Here is a 23,227-nt window from a genome sequence, read left to right as displayed (position 1 = left end):
GGTGAGGGAGATGGGGTCCTGTGAAACATGCTTTAGAGCTTCTCACAGCAGCAAAAAGCAGAGCAAGTGAGACGAACAGTCTGGGTGAAAGTCCTTTGGTGGCACCAGTGCCTAATCTCAGTGACACTAGGGACAATCACCAGGTCCAATGCTCCAGACACAGAATCAAGGTCACAGTCATTGAGCTGAGAGTTGAGAGCAGAGGAGATGGACTGGGTGTAAGAGCAGGAGGGAGACACAAGGGACTCCTTCTGAGGGCGCTTCTCTGGAGCAGCACTGAATGCTGCTGAGGTCAAGGGCAGAGCAGGACATAATTCAAGACCTAAGAACTAAGCAAATCACAGGTTTGGGGCATCTGACTGGCAGCAGAGCCTGGCTGCAGAAGTGGGCTGGATCCTGGAAGTGTATTCCAGGCTCCACTCCCTGTGATGTTGACCCTGAGGCATGGTGGCTAAGGAAGGAGTCTTGGGACTTTGACAATCTGCATCCAAATCCCAGTTCTAACCTTCGAGGACTCTAACTGTGGGTCAAGTAGGTTATTTTTTATTTCACTTTGTTTTTCTTTCACTGTAATGTTTTTCATTCAGTTGCTATGAACTCATAATTAAATAAGTGCATACGTATTATGCAATTAAAATAGACATGACATGTAGTGTTTAACAAATGTTAAATGCATATTTAATAAATAATGATCATGATAATTGTTGCTTTTATAAGTATGTGTACCTTGTCAGATACATTCATTGAATTCCAGAAAGCTGTTCAATAAATTGTTTTTTGGTCCTGGGATTCAACCCAAGGGTCCCACTAATTTGCTTAGGGCTTTGCTAAGTTGCTGAGGCTGGCTTTGAACATGCTATCCTCATGCCTCAGCCTCCCAAGTTGCTCAATTAATTTTTTAAAGCTTGACTTGTACATTCTTAAAAATTTAGGGTATATATATATATATATATATATATATATATATACACATCTGGAGTGTGAACTCAGGGATGCTCTATAACTGAGCTACATCCATTATTATTATTATTATTATTATTATTATTATTATTATTATTTATTTTGAGACAAGGTCTTGCTAAGGCTGGCCTTTAACTTGTGATCCTCCTGCCTCAGCTTCCCAAGACATTGGAATTACACCAGTTTGTTACTATATCTGGCTTCTCCTATATACTTTTTGTATCCATTTTTCTATGTATTTTAATAATTCATTCAGCAAAGTGGTAGGTACTTGCTTCCCGAATAGTTTTGGTGAGTGTTAAAAGATCTTTCACTACCACTACTGAGGACAGAATCCAAGCACTGGATTCGAGGTTCAAAGCACTCCAGCACTTTGGGGATATGATCTCATAAACTTTTGGCTCTCGAGGTATTGATGGGAAAGTTTATGTCAAGGTAGTTCTTGCACCTTGTACTTCTTATAATGCCCTTTATGGTTCTTGTTTTCCTTTCTATATTTTTAGTATTTAGTTGCATTAAGATTTATCGTTTTTAACTGAAGTAGTATTGCTTTGCTTTTTAAGTTGTCCTGTTCATCTCACCAGCGGATTTTGCATCTGTAGACCTGACTCTTGCTCCAGTACTCAGAAGCCTTCAGCCAGGGCTATGGACTCAATGCTTGCACTCCCAATGCTCAAAATTCACATATTGAAACTCTAATCCCCGTAACATGATGATGTGTGAAGAAAGGGGCCTTTGGCAGGTGATTAGAGTTAGGCTAGGGCATTAGGGTGAAGTCCTGCGATGCCACTGATGCCCTCACTCGGAGATGAATGGATCAGAGCCTTTTCCCTGCCCTGTGAGGATATACAAGAAAGGCAGCCACCTGCAGCCAGGGGGAGGGCCTCCGCCAGCATCAGCAATGCTGACATTGAGGCTTCCAGCCTTTGCGGCTGAATAAATAAGAATAAATTTATTTGGCAAGAAGACGGCTGGAGTTCCTTATGTGACACGGATGTATGGATATGGATTCTACCTGATCAGTCAAGAAACTGTTCCCATCTTCTTAAAGTCACAGACTGAGTGTGGAAGGCGACAGACAGGCAGGACACCGAAGATAGCAGGAAACAGTTTTATTTGGCTGCAGTCAGGTTCAGAGGGTCTAGCTTTCACTATAATCAATCAATCCCCCGGAGCCTTGAGTTCAGGCAGTTTCAGAAGTTCATACCCAGCATGTAAGCGGAGGGACTCAGAAGTTCACAGTCTGCAGAAGTTCACACAAAAAGCAGTTTGTTTGTTTTATTCCTCTGGGCAAGTTTTAACCCTTCAAGGACAGCACCTGAGAAGGGGAGAGCTTCTTCTCCCCTTTCTTCCCTCCCCTGCCAGCTGTTACCAGGGGACCCAATTAGTAACCTCTGCTCTTATCTTTGAAATGTAAACATCTCTGTGAGGCTTGGGCAGAGGCCAGAGGCTAGTTAAGAGAATCTGTGTTTCTTATCACACCCTGCATCTGCAGATGTTTCCCTTGAAAACCTTTACAAATTGTAAAGTATATATGTATATTACACACACACACACACACACACACACAGGATAGTTCATAGATGTTTATGAAAAAAATAGTAAAGCGGTGTTCGGCACCTGGAGTGCTGATCTCTTTCAGGTCTGTGGCCAAATTTATTGATTGTAAGAAAGACCAACGGGAAATAAGAAGTGTAACTTTACTGAACTCTTTTGTGTTTTGTATTGAGACTCTTTTGCTGATAGTCCTAAGATCAGTTATGGTGAAGATTTTTGGAGAAGCTTAATTAAGATTTTCTGTGGAGGAAAGGGTGCCACTACATAAGTTTTACTCGTTTTCCCCCAAACCTTTTCTAGATTTGATTAAACCCCTATTTATAGAAATACTGCTTGTTAGAGTCTGTAAACAAGTCAAGATGGCAGCCTGGCATTTTGCGAGAGGGAGTGGTTTGTGAAGTAATGCCAGCGAGCCATTTAGTGTGGGGATTCCTTATTGGTTGACTGCTGTATCTAGTTTATGTTAATTAGATAAGCTGTGTGGAATGTATATATACCCCTCAGACCTACAATAAACGGCTCCCACTCCTGCTGTATCAATCTACACAAGTTGCTCGTCACCCCCGGGTTATTTTGCTGCAGCCGGACTGCAGCAATTGCTTATATCAAGAAGATCATGCATGTGTGAGAACATGATCCCATGGGAGAACAGATGCTTGCTGGTAAGCTGCCCAGCGGTATTCAGTTATAGCAACCTGCACAGACCAAGACAGCTGTCAACAACTCCACCGCCACTGCCCATTCTGGCTGTCCTCTTCTCCCATAGAATGATTTGATGCACCTGGAACTCTTTTCTCTTTCTAAAGTTTTTTGAATACCTTATAAATCCACACTGTCCAATGCATCGATACCATAAAAACGTTAGACCCAATCTCTCCTTCCCCCCTATTTCTCATCCACTTAGTTCTCTCTCTTTCCCTACCAGCAACACACTGCAATGCCACCAATACAACTGAACAGAGGATCTGATCACCTGTTTCTCTTTTTCCGCCCCCTAACAGACAACGAGATAACTCTGAACACGACACAGGCAGTATTTCCATAAATAGGGATATTTATAGACAAGAGTGGGGAAAGAATCTAGAATGGGTTTGGGGAAAATGCAAGTAAAACTTAGTGCGTGACTTTAAGGAGAGGAACAGTTTCTTGGCTGATTAGGCAGAATCCACAGTGATGCCTTGAGTGTCAGTCACCCCAGGACTCCAGCAGTCTCCTGGCTGAGCAGCCATGGAGCTCAGGCCACTCTTCTGAGCTGCTGTGGTCAAAGCAAACCGCCCTTCCATCTGGAGCCTCCACAGGACACTTCCAGCTAAGAATAGCCCTGGGGCCACCCATGCATGCTCATATCTGCCCGCCCTGAGCCAAGCAGACATCCTGAATTTCCTACCACAGGTTTCATGCCCCTGAGTAACACTCCACCGTGGGCTCCACGCCAACTTTCAAATAGCAAACTTGGAGCCCTTTACCGGAAGGTGTGCGTGCTCCTGTGAAGAGAAAAAAGGAAAGAGCATCTCAAACAGAGAGCGTGCTCCTCTGGATCTCTCCTCCTGTTCCTGTCCTCTCCTGCTTCTCCTCACAATTCCTCCTGCACATGCGCATGAAACAACGGGCCTGTTGTTTTTCCCTTGTAGTAAATACACACACGCCATCACTGCCCACAACACTGATACAACCCCCCTGTTGCTGCTGGTGGGGGGCACTGACACCCCACTCACTGGTGTCACCCTTGGGTTCCACACCAACCCCTCAAATACAGAGAAATTTCCCAAGTGCCCACCATATACTGTTCTAAGAACAACTTTAACACATTGACCAGGAAACAATTTGTGAATGAGAGTTTCTCTTTCATTACTCATAGCAATTCCAGTAATCTGAAGGCTTCTGTTTTCATTTTTATTTTCTAAGTCTACCAGGGGAAACCATGTTAACTGTCCTTATTTGGCAGGCGTCGCAGGGGATTAAGCAAGAAATTCTGTCAGGACTCAGGCCTCTACATGCAGACCACATGGAAAATGTGGGTAATTAAATAATGCAGGCAAGGCCTCAACTGTCTCTTTGTCCTTTTATTTAAGCTTCCTGCTAAGATAAGCCCAAAAGAAAGAGCGAATCAAAGGGTGGGGTTCCAAAGAAGGAGGTGCAACAATTTTTTTAAAAAAAAATTTCTTCAGTTAAAAGTTCCCTAATTCTTCAGCCACAATCTCTTACTAAAGGAACAACTTGCCAATTCCGCTCTGGCAGAAGAAAATAAGGTACTGTAAATATTTCTGTGATTAAAAATGTTTATATGTGTTTTTCTTCTTTGTCATAGAGCTTAGATAACTAAGGATATAGACTATCTTGCCCCCCCCTTTAAAAAAATCCAGAAATAATTAATTAGGCTCCATCCCCTAAGATTTTTTTCTGTACAAGTCAAAGAGTCTTAAACTTGGGCTGGTTCAGTTTCTCTTCCTATTAGTCCTCCTTTATCACCCAATCTCTCTTACCTTTAAAATCTTAAAGGCAATAAGCTGCATTGGTTATAAAAAAAAAAAAAAAAAAAAAAAAAAAAAAATTGGGGAGTTGGGGGATGCAGTTTTGGCTCTGTGTTAGTTAACTGTGCATCCTCAGCCAGCTCATTAGCCTCTTTGGTCATGAGTTTCTTAGTGAATAAATGGAAATATGTTAGGAACTTTAAAGTTCTTTCTAACTCTGATATGTTAGAAGTCTGTCTATCTATGATGAGACATTTTTATGAATGACACTATTTTCTTACTGTCTTATTTTTCTTCAATGTGTGTGTGTGTGTGTGCGCGCGCACGTGCGTGTGCACCGAATGCATGTAGTCAATTTATAGCTCCTGAAGACTATAAAAGAACTATTCATTTTGAAAATTATTTCTGGTAAAATCTAATCACAAAATCATGCACCTTTCAGAAAGTGCTTTTGACTGTCGAATTAGATGTTTGGCTTATTATTTCCTAAATTTCTTAAAAGAAGCAGGGGTAGTTGTCCTTGTCTGTTCCGGATTAGCCTTGATACATGATTGAGGTTATTGGTAAGGATAAAGATAACTGGAGATAAACTTTTCATAAGTAGTTGGCTCTTTCTTTAGAGAGCCTTATTGTTGTCAGGAATTTGTTGGAGGTGAATGACTAGAAAAACCATAAATTGTAGGTAGAATGATAAAAATCCCAGGCCCTAAAATATTACTTTCTCTCCCCTTCATGGCGAACGTTGTTGTTTGGCCACAAAGCCAAATGTTTTCCATGTTAATGTAATTCATGAATTTTAAAAAGATAAAGCTTACTATCTTGGCAGTAGCCAAAACCTCATTTGAATGAATATACTCTTAAAGGAAGTAGAGAAGTTATTTCTAAGATGGCATTTTGTTTGTCAAGAAAAAGTAAGGCAAGTTTCCAATATTTTAGGAGGGTGTAGAAATACAACAAATCTAGAGGGTGTGTATGTGTGTGAGTTTCTTTTAGAATCATATTCTTTGGCCTGTGATCATCAGGAGCCTTGGGAATCGCTGGAAGCCACACCTAGGGCGTGATCCAGAGGCTGGGAAGCTGTTTGGTTAAGTGAAAGCGTCTCTGGGAGGGATCAACAGTGTCATTGTTAACTCCAGGTCACAAAACCAAAACTCTAATAAACCTCACCCTTGATTCCATTACTTGACCATACAGAAGGCTGGCAAGTTCTTGTTCTAGTTTCTCAGAGAGCCAGGAAACTGTCATGGCAGGACCAAATTCCACACATCACTGATGCAAGTGGGCATTCCTAGACCTAGGAATCTGAGTTATTTTTAGAGAAATTATTTGTTCATAAATTGGCAGTAGATTGAACTTTGCTATGTCTTTGATAGAGATTGCTTTAAATTTTTAATTTTAATTTAATCTTAAAATATCAGGGTTATTGAGGTGAAATTTTGTAGTTGAATGTAATACCAAAAAGTTTAAAAAAAAATAGGAGTCCCTTATTCAAGGACAGTAGTGAGAAGAAAAGCAAGTTAGTCTTACTTTCTCACTTCTCTAAGCATTTTTCACTTAATTGTGCCTGATTTCCAGTTTCAGTAAATAAAATCATGGCTAAAGCCCAAACACTGAACATTGATTTATTTTTTATTTTTTTTATCTCTTTTTTTTTATTAGTTGTTCAAAACATTACAAAGCTCTGAACATTGCATTTATAAGTACCTGTTTTGTGCAAGGTCCTGGACAAGGTGCTGTTGGATGTACAAGGCTGTATATGAAGAAGATTTTATTCCCATGGTAGTTGGAAAGATTAGTTATAAATACACCAATGGTGCTGCTATAAATGTCAATTAATCAAGTGGAAAAAACTATGCTCTGAGACTTAGCTGTGAAGTGATCAGAATCAGTTAATAATGATGCATGTTAGCACCAAAATTCAAGGCAAGTCTCTGGACTTCATTGTTTTAATATATAAAATAATAATCTGGATTAGAATTTCACTAAAATTCATTCAGCTCTAGTGAATATAGGTATACACATACATATATGGAAGAATATACTTATAAAGGTTAAATAAATGAGAAGGATTTAACATTAGAATGTTCTCTATCTTTTGCTTTATTTTTCTTAGGGCTTCTCAATGGACTCTCTAGCAACATCCATCAACCAGTTTGCCCTGGAATTTAGCAAAAAGCTAGCTGAATCTGCTGAGGGTAAAAATATCTTCTTCTCTCCCTGGGGCATCTCAACCTCATTGGCCATGGTGTATTCGGGCACCAGAGGTTCCACTGAAGCCCAGATGGCCCAGGTGAGTGGGAAAGGTCAGTGGTCCCCCTAATGCCCTTAAATTACATGCTTTCTTTGTATTTTTACTTTTCTTCTGAAAACCCAATAACCCTCATTTTATAACACTATTGTCCAAATTAAGAGATACACTTAAAAAAAATCTCAGAACACAAAATGAAGCCCAGTGAAGGAAATCATTTTGAAAATTATTGCTAGAAAAACCATTAAAAAAAACTGTGTCCTTTGGCAAAATGAAATGGAGAAATGATGAGGTTATCAATTTTAGTTCAACACAAAACCAATTTCATTTTGATGACTAAAAGGATTTAAGAAATGATGAGTCAAACTTTCGATAATAGAACTATTCAGCATGCGTTTACTCTCAGAAGAGTTTTTTACACACACACACACACACACACACACACAAAGAATCATTCTGTTCCTCATGCCTTGTTGGCTGTTTCTTTAATTACTGGTTGTCTAAATGAATTTAAAGAGCCCAACAACAACATTAAAGTAAGAAAACAATATTAATGTACAAAAAAACGATTGTTTTACTGTAAGCATCTGTAGAGCATATACATGTATGTATATACATATGTCCAGCCATAGATAGCAAAATACCTGTTCATGTGTGTATACAATCACATATATATGAATAAACACATAAATAAATATGAGTATGTCTTTATAAATATGTCAATAAATAAGTGTATTTTGTTACTAAAAATTAAAAAATAAGTTCAGCCTTAAATATTACAATAATCAAAAGGACAAATGATAGAATTCTTCTCAAAGTGGTTTTCTCTGTGCCTACTGTGGAAGTGGGTACAGCCAGTCGTGTGTTCTGTGTACCTGGCCTAGGATCCCCCTGACTCTTGTAGCTCACAAGATATTGTGTGGTTTGAAAACAACCACAACGACGACAGGAGCACCTTGGCTCACCTCTAGGTAATGACTGGTTTCCTGGTTAGAAAGGATTAAGTGACAGGCTTATTCTCAAGTGAATTCCAACTTGGGGACATTTCATGTAAGTACATCTCTGTGTGCTACTTGTCCTTGCTTTAGATATTAATAGCCTCATTTGCAAATGAGCCTGATTAATTGGCCCTGCACATTTTTTCTAAGGTAGGTGCTCCTTGTTCTGTTACTATGTGTCAGTGTGATCCTCCAAAAGATACTCTTTATTTCTTACTGTGAGCTGGGCCCAGGATGTGGGCAATGGAATTATCTTTTGCCTTCTGTTCTCTATTGTATAATTTGGGGGAAACAGGGATGGCCATATCCTTCCTGTTAACTTTCAAAGGAAATGTTGGGGTGAATGCAAAGTTTATGTCTCTGTATCTTAAGATGTGTTAGACAATGAGAAATGAAGCATTTATCTAGAAAAAATAACTAAAATCCCTGAATTTTCAAGATAATTTTGGCAATGATGGCTTTTGCTTACATTATTGAAGTAGTGGTCTCAATTTAACACCTAGCCTGCTTTCTTTTTCTATTTTTGTATTTTAGTTGTCTATCCATTATACGTGTTGACGATCTATTGAACGTATTATACGTTAGATATTAGACATATTGTGATAATTTTATACATGTCAACAATGTGTGATGGGCAAATCAGCATAATTAGTACTTTCCTCTCCTTAAGCATTTATTGTTTCTTTCTGTTAGAAAGCTTGGAACTACTGTCTTCTAGTTATTTTTAAAATGTGTAATAAATTTCTGTGAACCAGCATCCCTGGACTATGCTTCAAAACACTAAAATTTCTACTTCCATTCTAACCAGGTGTTGGCAGTTATGCAACCTCCCCACTCTCCCACCCCCATCTAAGCCTCTAATCACCCTCGTTCTGCTAAGGACAGAGCAGAAACCAACTCCATCTCAGTTTCTCCTGCTGACCCTCACAATTTGTATCACTTGTGACAACACCAGGTGCATGGGGTTTTCCCCTACACACCAAGCAGTCAGTGTGGCAGTGAAGGCCAGCTGCACGTGGTCTCATCTAATTCAATTCCTACATTGTATCTGGAGACAGTCTCCGATCACACAGGTTGAAGGCTTAGTCCCCAAGACTGCCTCCTCCACCCCAATTCAGATGTGGGTTCTGGCTGCTGCCCTACACTTCTGACCATCCGGCTATGAATCTGCATTCCCACACCCCCTCCTTGGGGTTCTCTTAATTTGCCAGAGTGGCTTTCAGAACTCAAATAAACACGTCTATTGGTTTATCGTAAAGGATATTACAAAGGGTACAGGGCAAGATGTGGCGCCAGGGCACAAGGCTTCCACACCTCGCCCAGTGCCCCACCCTCCAGGAACCTCCTCATGGTCAGCTGTCAGAAGTCTCCCACCCCTGTCCTGTCTTTGGGTTTGTAGTGGAAACCTCATCCTGCAGGCATGGCCGCGGTGTGGACAGCTTGTAGAAATGCTATTGGACAAGGAGTGTGATCCACTGCTCATGGATGGAGGGGAGCCCAGCCAGGCTGGCTGCTGAGATTCCTTCTGTAGGGACAGGGGACCCCTTTGATTGGGGTCAGGATCTGCTAGGCAAGGTAGACCAGAGAATTTCTTTATGGACAGCTCAAAGACAGAGAGGTGAAGGGAGGTTAGAGTGTGTTTTTGGTTTCTGTGATTCATCTGCAGGAAGAGGAGTTCTGGTTTCTGTGGCCTGCCTGGGGGAGAAAAGGCAGCGGGTGAAAGGAGGGCAGGGGAAGGTCAATGGGAAAGAGCTTCTCTTTCTGAGGCAGCTTCTGAAGCCAAAAGTGCCCCAGCAGTATTTTAGTCACTTGGAAATTACATGGACTGTGGCAGCAGTGAGCCAGGAACGGTGGACAAAAGCAGAATGAATCTATTGTAGTATCACATCTAATCTCCCTTCTCTGACACTGACCTTGTTAGCTAACTTGCTCATATGAGTGCCTCACTTATTTCACTTACAATGTTCCACATCGCTGTCTGTGTTGTTGCAATGAAGTTTTGCTTTCTTTTATGGCTGAATAATATTCCATTGTGTATATAGAATATTGCATGTGCACAATGTAATATTTCCCATTCAGGTGTTGGTGGGAACCTTTTCAGACTCCATACCTTGACACCTAGTCTTATATTCGAAACAACCATAGATACAAGTGACATATGGAAAAGGACAGAATTTCTTTTTCTTTTCTTTTTTTTTGGGGGGGGGGTACTGGGGATTAAACTCAGAGGCACTTTACCACTGAGCCACATCCCCAGCCCTTTTTATTTTTTATTTTGAGACAGGATCTCATCAAGTGGCTTAGTGCCTCACTAAGTTGCTGAGGCTACCCTGGAACTTGCAGTCCTCCTTCCTCAGCCTCCCAAGCCACTGGAATTACAGGTGTGCACCATAGTGCCCAGCTTAAAAGGAGATGATTTTACCTCAGGCTAATCCCATCATCATCCCAAATTTCCTATAAAAACATTAAAATTGAAAGACTAGCAACATAAATTAGATTTTAACAATTTAGTTAAAAGCAGCCTTTTACTTATTATATTAGTTTAATTAACACATTATTAAAGTTAAATGAAGGCCTCCTTGTTCAACCATTTATATGTTCTGCATTTATGAGACTGACAGACTCATATTTACAATGTTTATTCCATATGTTTATTCATATGCAAATTGTACTCACTTGTCTTTTTATTGGTATTACAGGTACTCCAATTTAACAGACACCAGGACAGCAAATCTTGTCCTGAAAGTGAAAAAAAGAGGAAAATGGTATTTATTATATTTTACTATCCATTTAACAGTTGGGTGGAAAGAACTTTTAGAACATGTATTTTAGTAGTTGATTTAAGCAACCTTTCATGGGTAACCTTTCTTAGACACTTGGTAAAATTATAGAAATGCTCTTCAGGAAAGAAAATATTGCACTTTTCAGAAGAGTCTCTTATCTCATCTATTTTTTTATTTCTCTTGAAAATTCTCTATTTTTGAACTTGCTCTTGCCTGCCTTTGCAAATGAATGTGCAGAAAGGAATAAATATGTTCCATAGACAATATAATGTTCGCTGTGATAACGTTGAAGAAGACATTTTGGTCTATGTTAGAATTAATTTCAGCTTTTGTTTGTAATACACCAAATCATTTTAATTAGCTATAGGTTGAACACATATATGTAGCTCTGGTTCAACATTTTTTAAACTCCTTTTCTTTTAAAGGAATTCACATCCAGCAAGGCTGAAGGAATATGCTCTGACTTCCAGGCACTTTCTGCAGAAATCGTCAAATCCAGCCATTCCTATATACTTAAAACAGCCAACAGAATATATGGGCATAAGTCATATCCATTTAACAATGTAAGTGCAAACGGCTTATTTTAAGTTAACGGGAAAGAAAGAGCCATGTGAACCCAGTTAGCCCATTAATTCCAAAGAGGCATCCAGGAGTAAAAAGTTCCACATTTCTCTAGAGATCCCAGGGACAATCTTAATGTGGTCAATACTTTCTGGTAAACCATTATCTAGACCAAGCACTTAGCATCTAGTTGTAAAGGAAACCAATAATAGGTCTCAAACCAGGTGCTTGATCAGGGTTTTATAAGCTGAAAAAAGGGTGTAGCCCAAGAAGTGAGAGTAGGGAGTAATTTTCACATCAGGACTTTAGAGAGACGCTGGGGATATGGAACATGCAACAATGCCAACTTACCCCTGCGCTAATGATTGAATCTTCATCAGTTCACTGCCTTGTCCTGTGAACTCAGAGTGGGGCAGGCAGTCATGTGCCTCTCTTGGTCTGTCCCTCACTTCATTGGCACAGATCAGAAAGGAACAGGAGGACCCAGGCATTGAACCCAAAGGGCAAGGAAGTTAGAGAGGGCAGCAATCAGGTAAAATAAATGCTATTTTGTGGTTTCCAGCAGTGCTATCCCTGTCCATATCGGGGGGGGGGGCGGATTCTGGGGAGTTCAGGACTTTGTATTTGTTATTACAAAGGGCACAAAACCAGCCAAATAGGGTCTTAAAGACAGTTTCACTAATGGTAGGCTTATGAGCTCCTGTTTGATTCTGAAGTAGGTGAGATGACTGAGCTCAGTGGGCACTTGGGAAACAAGGGGACATGGACATACAAAGATCTTTTTACGTGTCCACACCTCTGAGTTAAGACAGGGAGTGGTGCTTCTTGAAGAGTCAAGTTTTCTTTTTGCTAGATTAAAAATTCTGCAAAACTTGGCCTTCATAATCTCAAACCATTTCCCATAAACAGAATTAACTTGCTATTTTTATTCCTTCAAGCCCTCTATGAAGGTATACCACAACTATACACAGTAATGAATTATGCTCCCAAGGCAGGGGGACCCATTGTGCTGACTGCCACCAGATGAAAGGACAAGGCCTGACCTGTTCCCTTGGAATGCTGGGTGAAACCTTTAACCACCTTACAAATCAGATTTCAGGGCAGAAGATATTTTCCTCAGGGACCATCCTAATTCCCAGGGCTTTAGAGTTCACTGAAGGCAGGTGCCAGACTCAGGGAGCTAACTGTGATTGTGTCCCTGACACAGAAAGCCAAGCTCAACTCCCAGTACCCTTGGCCGAGGGGGTCACTCCTGAGATTTATAGCCTCCTCCCTTTCCGTCTTATCCTCATGTCCCAGTATGAATAAAAATGGAACCAAAGAAGTTGTGGAAGACCCAGCACAGTGGGAGGCAGATCTTCCCCCCACACCTGGAGTTTTGCATGACTAGTGGGTTTAAAGAGGGATGTGTTGAGATTTTGACCAAACTGCGAGTGAGGAAAGAGAGATGGGAGGGATGGGGTAGGAGTTTACCATTGTTCATCTCTGCAGTCTTATTTATTTATTTTTTTAATAATCTAAATAGATTTGATTTCTCAATTTTGAGCAAACTCTACAAAAGAAGATTTTACCTATGTCTTTCAGAAATATTTAGAAGATATGAAAATGTATTTTGATGCAGAACCACAGTCTGTTAACTTTGTGGACGCTTCTGATCAAGTCAGAAAGGAGATCAACTCTTGGGTGGAAAGCAGGACTGAAGGTACACTGTCACCAAGGGGCTGGGTGCAGGGTTCTCCCAGCATCACTGCATAATTGAATTTGTGCCTTGTGTAACTGTGTGTATCTCTCTTTTTTTTAACATATATTTTTTAGTTGTAGGTGGACACACAATATCTTTATTTTATTTTAATGTGGATGCTGAGGATCGAACCCAAGGCCTCAGGCATGCTAGTTAAGTGCTCTACCATTGAACCACAACCCCAGCTCCTAAATGGAACTATAGACATAGTGTAAATATTCAAAGCTTCTATATGTGTTTATTCCCATACTCTTTAGATTTTCAACTTTCCCAGTAAGTCCCAACTGAAACCCAGAATCCCAATCACTACTGTACCCAGTGGACAAGAGAAGGATCACAGCCCACTAATTCCAAAGAGGCATCCGGGTTTTAAAAGCAGGAAAGCGCAAAGAAGGAAATGTGAAATGCTGCTGTAGTTGTGGATTTTAAATAAATAATAACTAACAAATAACAAAAATGGGGCATTAAATATGCTACATTATCTTAAGTAGTTTTCAAAATAAGGTGGTGTGTTAGAGTATGGGCTGAGAGGTGATCTGGAGGCAAGATGTCCAGGTGCAGTTGGCCAGCCCCCCTCTGAAGGCACCAGCAAGGCACTTTCTCATGGTCTCCTGGCTTGTGCTGGTTGCTGGCAATCCTTGCCATTCCTGGTGTGCCCATGTATCACTGCAGCCTGTGCCTCTGTTAGAACATGGCTGTGTGTGTGTGTGTGTGTGTGTGTGTGTGTGTGTGTTTCTGTCTGTCTATCTCTCTCTTTTTCTCTTCTTTCTGGTACTGGAGATTGACCCTAAGTGTGGCCTACCACTGAGTTACATCCCTGATACTTTCTTTTGTTTTCTATTTCAAGGCAGGGTCTCCCTAAGTTGCCCAGCCTTTTCTCAAACTTTGGATCCCTCTGCCTAGGCCTCTCTAGCAGTTGGGATCACAGGTGTGTGCCACCAGTACTGGCTCTGTGTGTCTTTTGTGACTCTATCTTCAAATGGTGTTCTCCTCTTTTTACATCTATATATCAATTTCCATTTATTAATAAGGATACCAGCCATTGGATTGGGGCTTACCCTAATCCAGTAGAATTTCTTCTTAACTTGATTAAATGTGCAAAGACTATTTCCAAATAAGGCCACATTCTTAGGTACCAAGGGATAAAAACTTGACTGGTTCTTTGGCAGGAGTAAGGGAGACAAAATTAAACCTACAACAGTGTGATATTCTTGCAAAAATGCGTAACTGAATATTATCTTGAGGAAACAAACAAACCCAAACTTGAGAATTCTGGGACATTTTACAAACATGGCAAGTATTTTTCAAAGAGTGCCAGGTCATGGAACAATGAATGAATGAGGACTTGTTACAGATTAAAGGAGATGAAGAAATCACAATCAAATGTAATGGAAGATCTTGATTGACTTATGGCCCAGAAATTAAAGGATTTTATAGGAACAGTTGATAAAATTTGAATATGACCTGTTAATAGTACTGTAGCGATAGGAACTTACTGGTTTGTGTCATTGGTAGAAATAAAATGCTATTTTTTAGGAATATTTTGCAGTCATCATTTTTACCAATGTGGCACATACCAGGATGTAACAATTCCACTTTTTAGTTACTTATTTTTAGAAGATAAGAAAAAATTAATTTTTTTGTGTAAGAGTAAACTCAACACGTGGACATACTTTATTAATTTTGCTTTTCAGTTAATTCTCCTTGCTTACCATATTACCTGCAAATAATAATTTTGTCTGTTCTTTTTACACAATCATATCTTATTTAGTTTTCTTACTTTATGACATGAGTTACCATTTTGATAAAAATATTAAATAATGGTACTCATAACAGACTATGAATACTACTAGTATTTTTTTGGTAAGCATAATTATGAAAGTGTTTTGGAGAAAAATATTCTTTTTCATATTAAGGAAGTACTCATTCTTTTTAATGTACAATGACATAATTTAAAAATTAGAAATAGTTGATGAAAATAGATCAAAAGTATTTTTATATCCATCAAGATGATTTTTCTCCTATCACCCATTAGAACAATGGCCTCAGTTTGTTTGGGCTGCTATGATAAAATACCATTGCCTGGGAAATGTGTAGATTGTAGAAATCATTTCTTACACTTCTGGAGGCTGGCAGGTTCAGAATCAAGACGCCTGGGTCTGTTGGGAGCTTACTCTTTCCTTCTAAGAGGACACCTTCCTGCTGTGTCCTCCTGTGTAGAGGGACAAGCAGATCCCTGGATTCCACTCACAGGAATGCTAATCTATCCTGGGGGTAGAGCCCCCATGACCTAATTACTCCCCAGGACCCCATCTCTACAGTGTTGGGTTAAGTATTATGTTCCAATATATGAGTTTCGGAGGAACACAAATATTCACACCACAACAATAATGCATTATACTAATAGATTTCTTGATGTATGTTTCTTACATTCTGACATAATATATATTTATTTTCTAAATTTAACTTGAATTTTTTTGTTTATATTCACAAGAGAAATTGGTTTATAGATGGCAATTTTGTGCTTCCTTGGTTGTGTCTTCATACTGGGGATGTGCTAGCTTGATATAAGTAATCAGAGGGCTTTTCATTTTTATGTGGTGAAACTGTAATAGTCAGAGCTTTATCAGTAATTTGAAAGTTTAAAATAAGTTTAAAAGAATCCATCTTTTTAAATGTCTGGGATGTACTCCCTGTTTTTAAAGGAGGTTTTCAAATTCTCTAAGAAGTAGTCACTTGATTGTTCTGATGTTTATGAGGCGTGTGTGTGTGTGTGTGTGTGTGTGTGTGTCCTTTCCCCTTGGTTTTCTACTAATTCTTGCATTTTCTGTTAATATGAAAATTCATCCATATCACCTTTTTAAATGAAGTACTATAAGCTATATTTTAAAAAATCACTTCCATGTCTGTATTTGGACTGTTGAGAAGATTTTGAATAGTTTCTGTTTCTGGGGGAAGCCAAATCAGGTTCTATCTCCATTTATCAAACATGTTGACTTTATAACGCACCTCTAAACCTGATCTTGTGCATTTTTAATAAATCTTTCAAGGTGCTTTAGTGGAGAGTTTGGACAGAATGTATCAGGGGCTGCCTGTCAAAGATCACTTTAAACAATGGCTAGATCAATCTAATATGCACAATTGCAGAAAGCAATATTTTAGGGGCAGGGGGAGACACTGTCACAATCTTTCAGATTTAATCAGAGAAGTTCACAGTGTGTGACTACAAACAGGTGTGAGAGAGAAGAAGCATTTCTGTCTTCTCAAAATAGAGGTACAAATCAACTTGTATTAGAGGGAAGTTTTGTAATTGAAATGCAAATTTATTCTTAATATGAAATAATACTTATTGGCTACTCAGCATATTATTTCTTCAGTGTTTCCCTGTTTTCTCATAGCTACTCTAAACAGAAATAGTACTTAAATTCCTGAATTGACCTGTTTCTGGAAAATCTGAAATAAGAACTTTGAAAGAAAATTTTATGAGTCTAGAAAGATGGAAGTCTGGTTTTATAATTAAAATAGACACATTTCCACTAGCCATTTGAAATGTGTCCTTTTACTCTTGCAGGAAAAATTCTGAATCTCCTACCGGATGACTCTGTGGACTCCCTGACCAGGATGGTCCTGGTGAACGCCCTTTACTTTAAAGGAATCTGGGAACATCAATTTCAAGTGCAAAATACCACAGAAAAGCCTTTCAGAATAAACAAGGTGAGAATTTGAACTTGTGAAAGATCAGCTTGAATTGTCATGTGGCTTTGTAACATGACCCTATTTTAAATTTGCTCTTCTTTCTGACTATATATTCCTCTAAACTAGGACTCTTACTAGGGAAGGGATGGCTGGGCAAAGCTCTTAGTTCTCTCTCACACAGAAATTCCCCTGTCACTGTTTTTCTCTGACCATGCACATATTTTATCATTTGGTCCCATGAGCTGGGTAGGGTGTGTTTTATAGTTATTTCTCAGTTGAGAAATACAAGGTGGCCAAGGGACTGGAGGCATGAATGAGTGGGAAGGAGTTCAGAACCAGAACCTAAGACCCTTCACTACAAGTTCTGTTCTTATTCTACTAAACCAATGCTATCTCCTACCCCATTCTTACCCTTCCATAAGTAAAAGCAGTTAAAATGCTAGATCTCATTTCATTAAGGTTTCTTTCTAATAGACTTGTCCCTATTACAAACAACAGGAACTCACTTCAGAAAACTGACAAAGTACTTTAGATGCACAACTTTAAAGAAGGAGAGCTTCATTGTAGCTCTTGGTTTCAGTCCATGGTCACTTTTCCTGTCATTTTGGGCCTGTGATGAGCCAGGACATCATGGAGAGGGTGTGTAATGGATCTTACCACTTACAGCCAGAAAAGAAAGAGAGAGAAGCAACTAGGATGGCAGTACCCCCTTCAAGGGCATGCCCAAGGACCTAGGTTCCTTTCCCTAGGCCCTAACTCCCAATGGTCCCACCCTCTCCTAAGAGCAACAGTGACTGAAGATCAACACATGATCTTTGGGAGCTATTTAAGATGCAGTGATACTAGAAAGGAATGAGGCTGGGTCCTTGGATATGAGTGGAAATAACATCTCAAATGTCAGGATTTTTTTCTCAAGTTTTTCAACTCCGTACTTCTGTCAGTCTTCTCTCGGGCCAAAGTGTAACTTTCTCTGCTTTTTGATCCACAGTAGCCATAATGGCTACCTACAGCCTTCTCATTTCTAGAGACAGGCTGATGCAACCCATCTGAATTTTTAGGAAGGGAACTGCTGGCCAAGGTTGGTTCCAGTTGTGCAGGCCAGGGTGGTCTTATCACACAAACAGTGCTGCTGAGGACCTCCCGCTGCAACTGTGTTGATGTGTGCAGCAGGGATCCTCTATGGATGGGGCAGGCAGAACACACAGCGCAACAGGCTAATGAGAAATGAGCTGAGTAGTTACTTGAGTTGGAATACTTGGTTACAAGTGATAGAAAAGCATTTTAAACTAGCTCCAACAAAATGGGAATTAGATTATGTCCCTAAGAGGAAGTGGGCAGTCCAATGGGTGGGGTCTGTAGAGTCTCAAAGGTAATCTTAGTTGTCTCTCTCTCACCTTCTCCTTCTGCCCTCACCTCTTCTTCCTGCCTCACCCTCATTCTGTTATACTGAAGATGGAGTCTATGTAATTGACCAGGGAATGTAGCTGCTTCATTCTTAACCTTCTAGTTCCACTCTCCTATTAGAAATGGAAAGTCCTAGCTGTTGGTTCTAACAGCTTGATACCATAAGGATTCTGGTGGGGGGGTCAGACTTGTGCTCACCTGGAAACAGGCACAGTATCCTGGGGTGCTCCCAATAAGTGGCCCTGGTCACATGGCCATCAGCTTAGCATAAGGGTGGTACCTTGGGATTGACCTCAGCTCTATGCAGAATGGATAAATAACATGTGTGTACAACATCTGGATTGCAGAAGGTTTTGTTTTGCAATTGACTTTTATTTTAAAATGCTTTATTTTTAGAGCATTTTTTAAAAATTTAGAAAAATTTTTTTCAGAAAGTACCAAGTTCCCATATCCGGCCCTTTAACACAGGTAAACTTTGCAGTATTATTAATATCCTGCGTGGTACATTTGTTATAACTGGTTAGCTCATCTTGACAGCTTAGTATTAACTCTCTGGAGCTGATAATATTTCCGGTTCACTCTTGATGTTGTATTGTTCTGTCATTTTGAGAAATGAATAATGTCACATAGCCACCACTGTAGAATCGATCAGAAGACTTTCACCACTCTCTAAATGCCCTGTGCTCCACCTGCTCATTCCTTCCACCCAGGCCCTGGCAACCATTGGTCATTTTACTGTTTCCACAGTTTTGACTTCTCTAGCCTTTTCAGGCCAGCTCATTTCCCTTAACAATATGCACTTAGGGACCCTGCATGTATTTTTACATCTTGATAGATCCTTTTGCTTTATTGCTAAATAATTTTCTATTGTGAAGATGTGTCAGAGTTTGTTTAACCATTCAGTTATTGAAGCATGTCTATTTCCTACTAGTTTGGGGTAATAATGAATAACATTGAGATAAACACTCGTGTGCAAGTTTTGTGTGGACACAAGTTTTAAACATATTTGAGTGAAGAGCGAGAAGCACAATTGCTGGATTATATGATAAGGCAATGTTGATCTTAGTCAGACACTGCCAAATTGTCTTCCAAAGTGGCTCTTCCATTTTACATTCCCACCAGCAATGAATGGAACATATCTTTGTCAGCCTGCAGTATTGTTATTGTTTGGATTTTTGCCATTCTAATAGTTGCTTTAACTTGCAGTACTCTAATGAAATATGACTGAGCATTTTTTCATAAGCTAGAATTGCCCATTCATATCTTCTGCCAATGTTTAAAACTGGATTATTTATTTTATTTTTGTTGAGTTTTAAGAATTCTTTGATATTTTAACGCCAGTCCTTTGTTAGATACATCTTACACATGTTTTCTCTCAGTCTATTGCTTGACTTTCCTTCTTAGTGCATTTCAACTTTTATGATACTTTCTCAAATGTTTGCATGTGAAATATATCTTCTTCAGTTTCTGGATCATTGACAGTTACATAGTTAAAATTATATATTGTTCAAAATATTTTGTAGAATCCACCTTACTATGACCTATAGAGATTTCTGGAATAGTGTTAGAAATGGAACTTTCCTTCCCATTCACCTCTTACCAGTGATACTGTTCAGAATTTCCAAAAAATAAGGTCTGGATAACTTTATTTGGTATTTACCAGAGCATGATCAGTTTCACCAATGTCCTAGACAGCTGGGAACCAATGGTGATCAAGAATTAAGAACTTGGTGGAACATCTCTTCAATGACTTTGCTACCTATTTTTTTATATATATATATAGACTACAAGCAAACCAGTGCAAATGATGTTTATGAAAGAGAAGCTTCAAGTTTTTCGTATTGAAAATCCACAAGCCACAGGCCTTCAACTTGACTACAAGGGCTCTGACCTCAGCCTGCTTGTGCTACTGCCTGATGATGACAGCGCACTGAAGCAGGTAAACGTGTCCCTCTCTCCGAGGTGAAGATGGCACCTGCGTTCACCCTTGTCTTCCAGGGAGAAACTAAGGACTCAGCCTCCCTGCTTCTTAACTCCTGAACAGGAAGGCAATCAGCCAACTTGCCTTGAGCTCTCTGTACTTTACCTTAACAGTATCATTTAAACTTTGCAAAGCTCTATAAAGTTGATATTACTATTACTTGGAGAGGTTAGGGAATCCATAGACACCTCTAACATGGGCTGGTTACACAAAGATACACATGTATAACAGAGATAGATTCTCTTTGCCAGGTACAGAGCTGTATGGACTGATCATAGGAATCTTTCAGTCTAGGTCTCCTGGTAGAAACTGTGTAATTCAAGGTGTGTGTGTGTGTGTTTGTGTGGGTGGGTGTGTGTGAATGTGTGTTGTTGAGGATGACGGGCCTCATACATGCTATGCTAAGCAGGTTCTCTATCATTGATCTATACCCCCTCCCCAAGATTAATTGTTCTAATCACTTTTGTGTGTGCATGTGTGTGTGTGGTATGTTCTACAACTTTTTTTTTTTAACATTTTTTTTCTAAGTCAAAACTTTCACGAAAAAAAAACCCTGTATTGGTGCTATTTTCAGATATTATTTAAGCTGTTTATTAACCAGATTTCTATTAGGCTGGTTGTAATTTTGGCCAGACCATGTTCCTGAGCAGTTATATGCCTAATAGAATGAACACTGGTGTCTCGTGCAGTAAATGGCTTTTCCTTGCACTGGGCCTTTCATCTGTGCCAGACTCTTAGTTGTAAGTTTCCATAGCCCTACTGGTATGTAGAAATGATTTCCAAATTATTTCATAAATGTGTGAAACTAAAAAGAATGGTAAAAGACCAGTGTGGACCAGTACCCATGAGTCTCACAGCCTAAGATAAGTTTCTCTTCTTAGGTGTGCAGGGTCCCAAGCTGAAGATACTGTCATGTTATTAATATGCATCATATATAAATATGTCACTAACAGCCAGTGAATGCTTGGGTATAGGAAACTCTCAAAGTAGCAAGAGTGTGTGCTTTTGAAACAAACATGTCATTTAAAGATTCAAACATATACATATATGAACACACATGCATATGTACATATACATTCATATGTACACATTCATTTATTTATTATTTAAAAATTCAGAATATAAAGAGGATAAAATTACCCTCATATTTAATATTGAAAAAAACTATTCCTAAGATTTAGGAGCTTTCATTTTTAAATTTTTCTTTTATGGCATAGTTTATAGTTATTGGGTTTATATTATTGTGATTTTTAGAGTATAGAAATTTTATTTTGCCCCAGATTTTGGTTTCAAAGAATTCTCTCCCTTGTTGACTTACAAAACAAAAGGTTCTGCAGGTCCACCCCACAAGGCTATCATTACACAACCAAAAGGATTTACAGCTGTGTGCGTTTGTTACCCTGGGTGAAGGGAGTGATTGAAATTCATCTGTGGGATCCCTAGGGGTCGCTTTTCACCATTTCCCTCTCCTGACTGTTCGTTGGTTCTGATCCGCAGCTGGAAAAGGTGGTCACCTCTGAGAAGCTGAAAGAGTGGACCAGTGAAGACATGATGGAATTGTGTGAAGTGCAGCTGCATCTGCCCAAGTTCAAGCTGGAGGAGAGTTATGATCTCAAGTCCACTCTGAGCAGCATGGGGATGACAGATGCCTTTAGCCAGAGCAAAGCAGATTTCTCAGGAATGTCTTCAGAGAGAAACCTGTTTCTGTCCAATGTTTTCCACAAGGCTTTTGTGGAAATAAATGAACAAGGGTCAGAGGCTGCAGCTGGCACTGGGAGTGAGGTGGCTTTTCGAAGAAGATTCCCCTCCATTGAATTCAATGCAGACCACCCATTCCTCTTCTTCATCAGGCACAACAAAACCAATAGCATTCTCTTTTACGGAAGATTCTGTTCCCCCTAAACCCTGTGTCTCTCATCTAATATTAGACTATCTTATGGTGTGAAAAATGCACCATATGATAGAAAACACAGTTATCATGAAAATAAGTGTAGTCTACACCTCTTTTCACTTTTAAATAATGATCTTGTCATTTCTGTATAGCTAGAGATAATGAAGCTTTTTATTTTTACCACACAAGCAGCAGTTTGTCTTAATGTGACTTTGATTTACCTTGCAGAAATGCTATGTTATTCCATCTAATAATTCACAGTTCTTGAGCTACCTGATCATTGTATTAATGTCAATTGCATTTCACATTCATTGATTAGTGTAGAAAATATTTATAAATGCAACATGATATTGAAAAATAAGACATTTTCAAGAATATCATTTGATGACTTAAAAATCCAACATAAAATTAGCTCTCCCTATCTGTTATTTTAAAAAATACTTATATGGACATTAGTGAGAAATCTAGTGAAATGCAAGTGAAATCCATGATTTATTTAGTAGCAGTGTACCAATCTTGATGTCTTAGTTTTGACAAATGTACCTTGATAATATAAGATGTTAACATTAGGGGAAATTGTATTGGGGGTGTATGGGAATCCTATTATTTTTGCAATTATTCTATGAATCTAAAATTATTCAAAAATAAAAATTTGTTTAAAAATAATTATGTGTAAAAATTCAGTCACACTTGCAGCCTTAATTTTAAAATTATTATGAGCTAGAAGAGTAAATTTCTCATTTATATAAATAGGTGTTATGTCATTTATAACATCATATTTTAATAAAACTAAAATTTCCTTAAAATTGGATGTGATTTTACAATTTATTTTATGCCTTATTATCTTCTAATACGAACTTGTTTATTGGTGGTCTCATCAATTATTGTTCTAATTTTAGAGACCAATTTTTGCCATTCAGGTTTGCTTTTTTCCTA

General features: G+C 39.1%; 1 protein-coding gene across 2 annotated transcripts; it reads left to right on the top strand.

The window, feature by feature from the left end:
- Positions 1-97: 97 nt before the first annotated feature.
- Serpinb10 (serpin family B member 10) lies at positions 98-22,957 on the top strand. 2 transcript variants are annotated; one of them, XM_048806111.1, is made up of 8 exons: positions 98-531; positions 7,102-7,278; positions 10,934-10,999; positions 11,443-11,580; positions 13,163-13,280; positions 16,891-17,033; positions 20,203-20,358; positions 21,898-22,957. In XM_048806111.1, the coding sequence occupies exons 2-8, from the start codon at positions 7,111-7,113 to the stop codon at positions 22,300-22,302; spliced, it is 1,194 nt and encodes a 397-aa protein (XP_048662068.1). In that variant the 5' UTR covers positions 98-531; positions 7,102-7,110; the 3' UTR covers positions 22,303-22,957. The 2 variants fall into 2 exon arrangements, with proteins under 2 accessions (XP_048662068.1, XP_015337802.1); XM_015482316.2 differs by lacking the exon at positions 98-531 and adding an exon at positions 4,478-4,766.
- The last annotated feature ends 270 nt before the right edge of the window (positions 22,958-23,227 follow it).

This window comes from Marmota marmota, unplaced genomic scaffold (genome assembly GCF_001458135.2).
Source record: "Marmota marmota marmota unplaced genomic scaffold, marMar, whole genome shotgun sequence".
NCBI lineage: Eukaryota > Metazoa > Chordata > Mammalia > Rodentia > Sciuridae > Marmota > Marmota marmota.
This window is presented reverse-complemented; position numbering and strand designations above follow the sequence as displayed.

Coding starts and splice junctions, on each gene's coding strand:
- Serpinb10 (XM_048806111.1), top strand. CDS start 7,111: ATGGACTCTCTAGCAACATCCATCAACCAGTTTGCCCTGGAATTTAGC. Junction 7,279..10,933: donor CTGAAGCCCAGATGGCCCAG/GTGAGTGGGAAA, acceptor TTGGTATTACAG/GTACTCCAATTTAACAGACA. Junction 17,034..20,202: donor AGCCTTTCAGAATAAACAAG/GTGAGAATTTGA, acceptor ATATATATATAG/ACTACAAGCAAACCAGTGCA.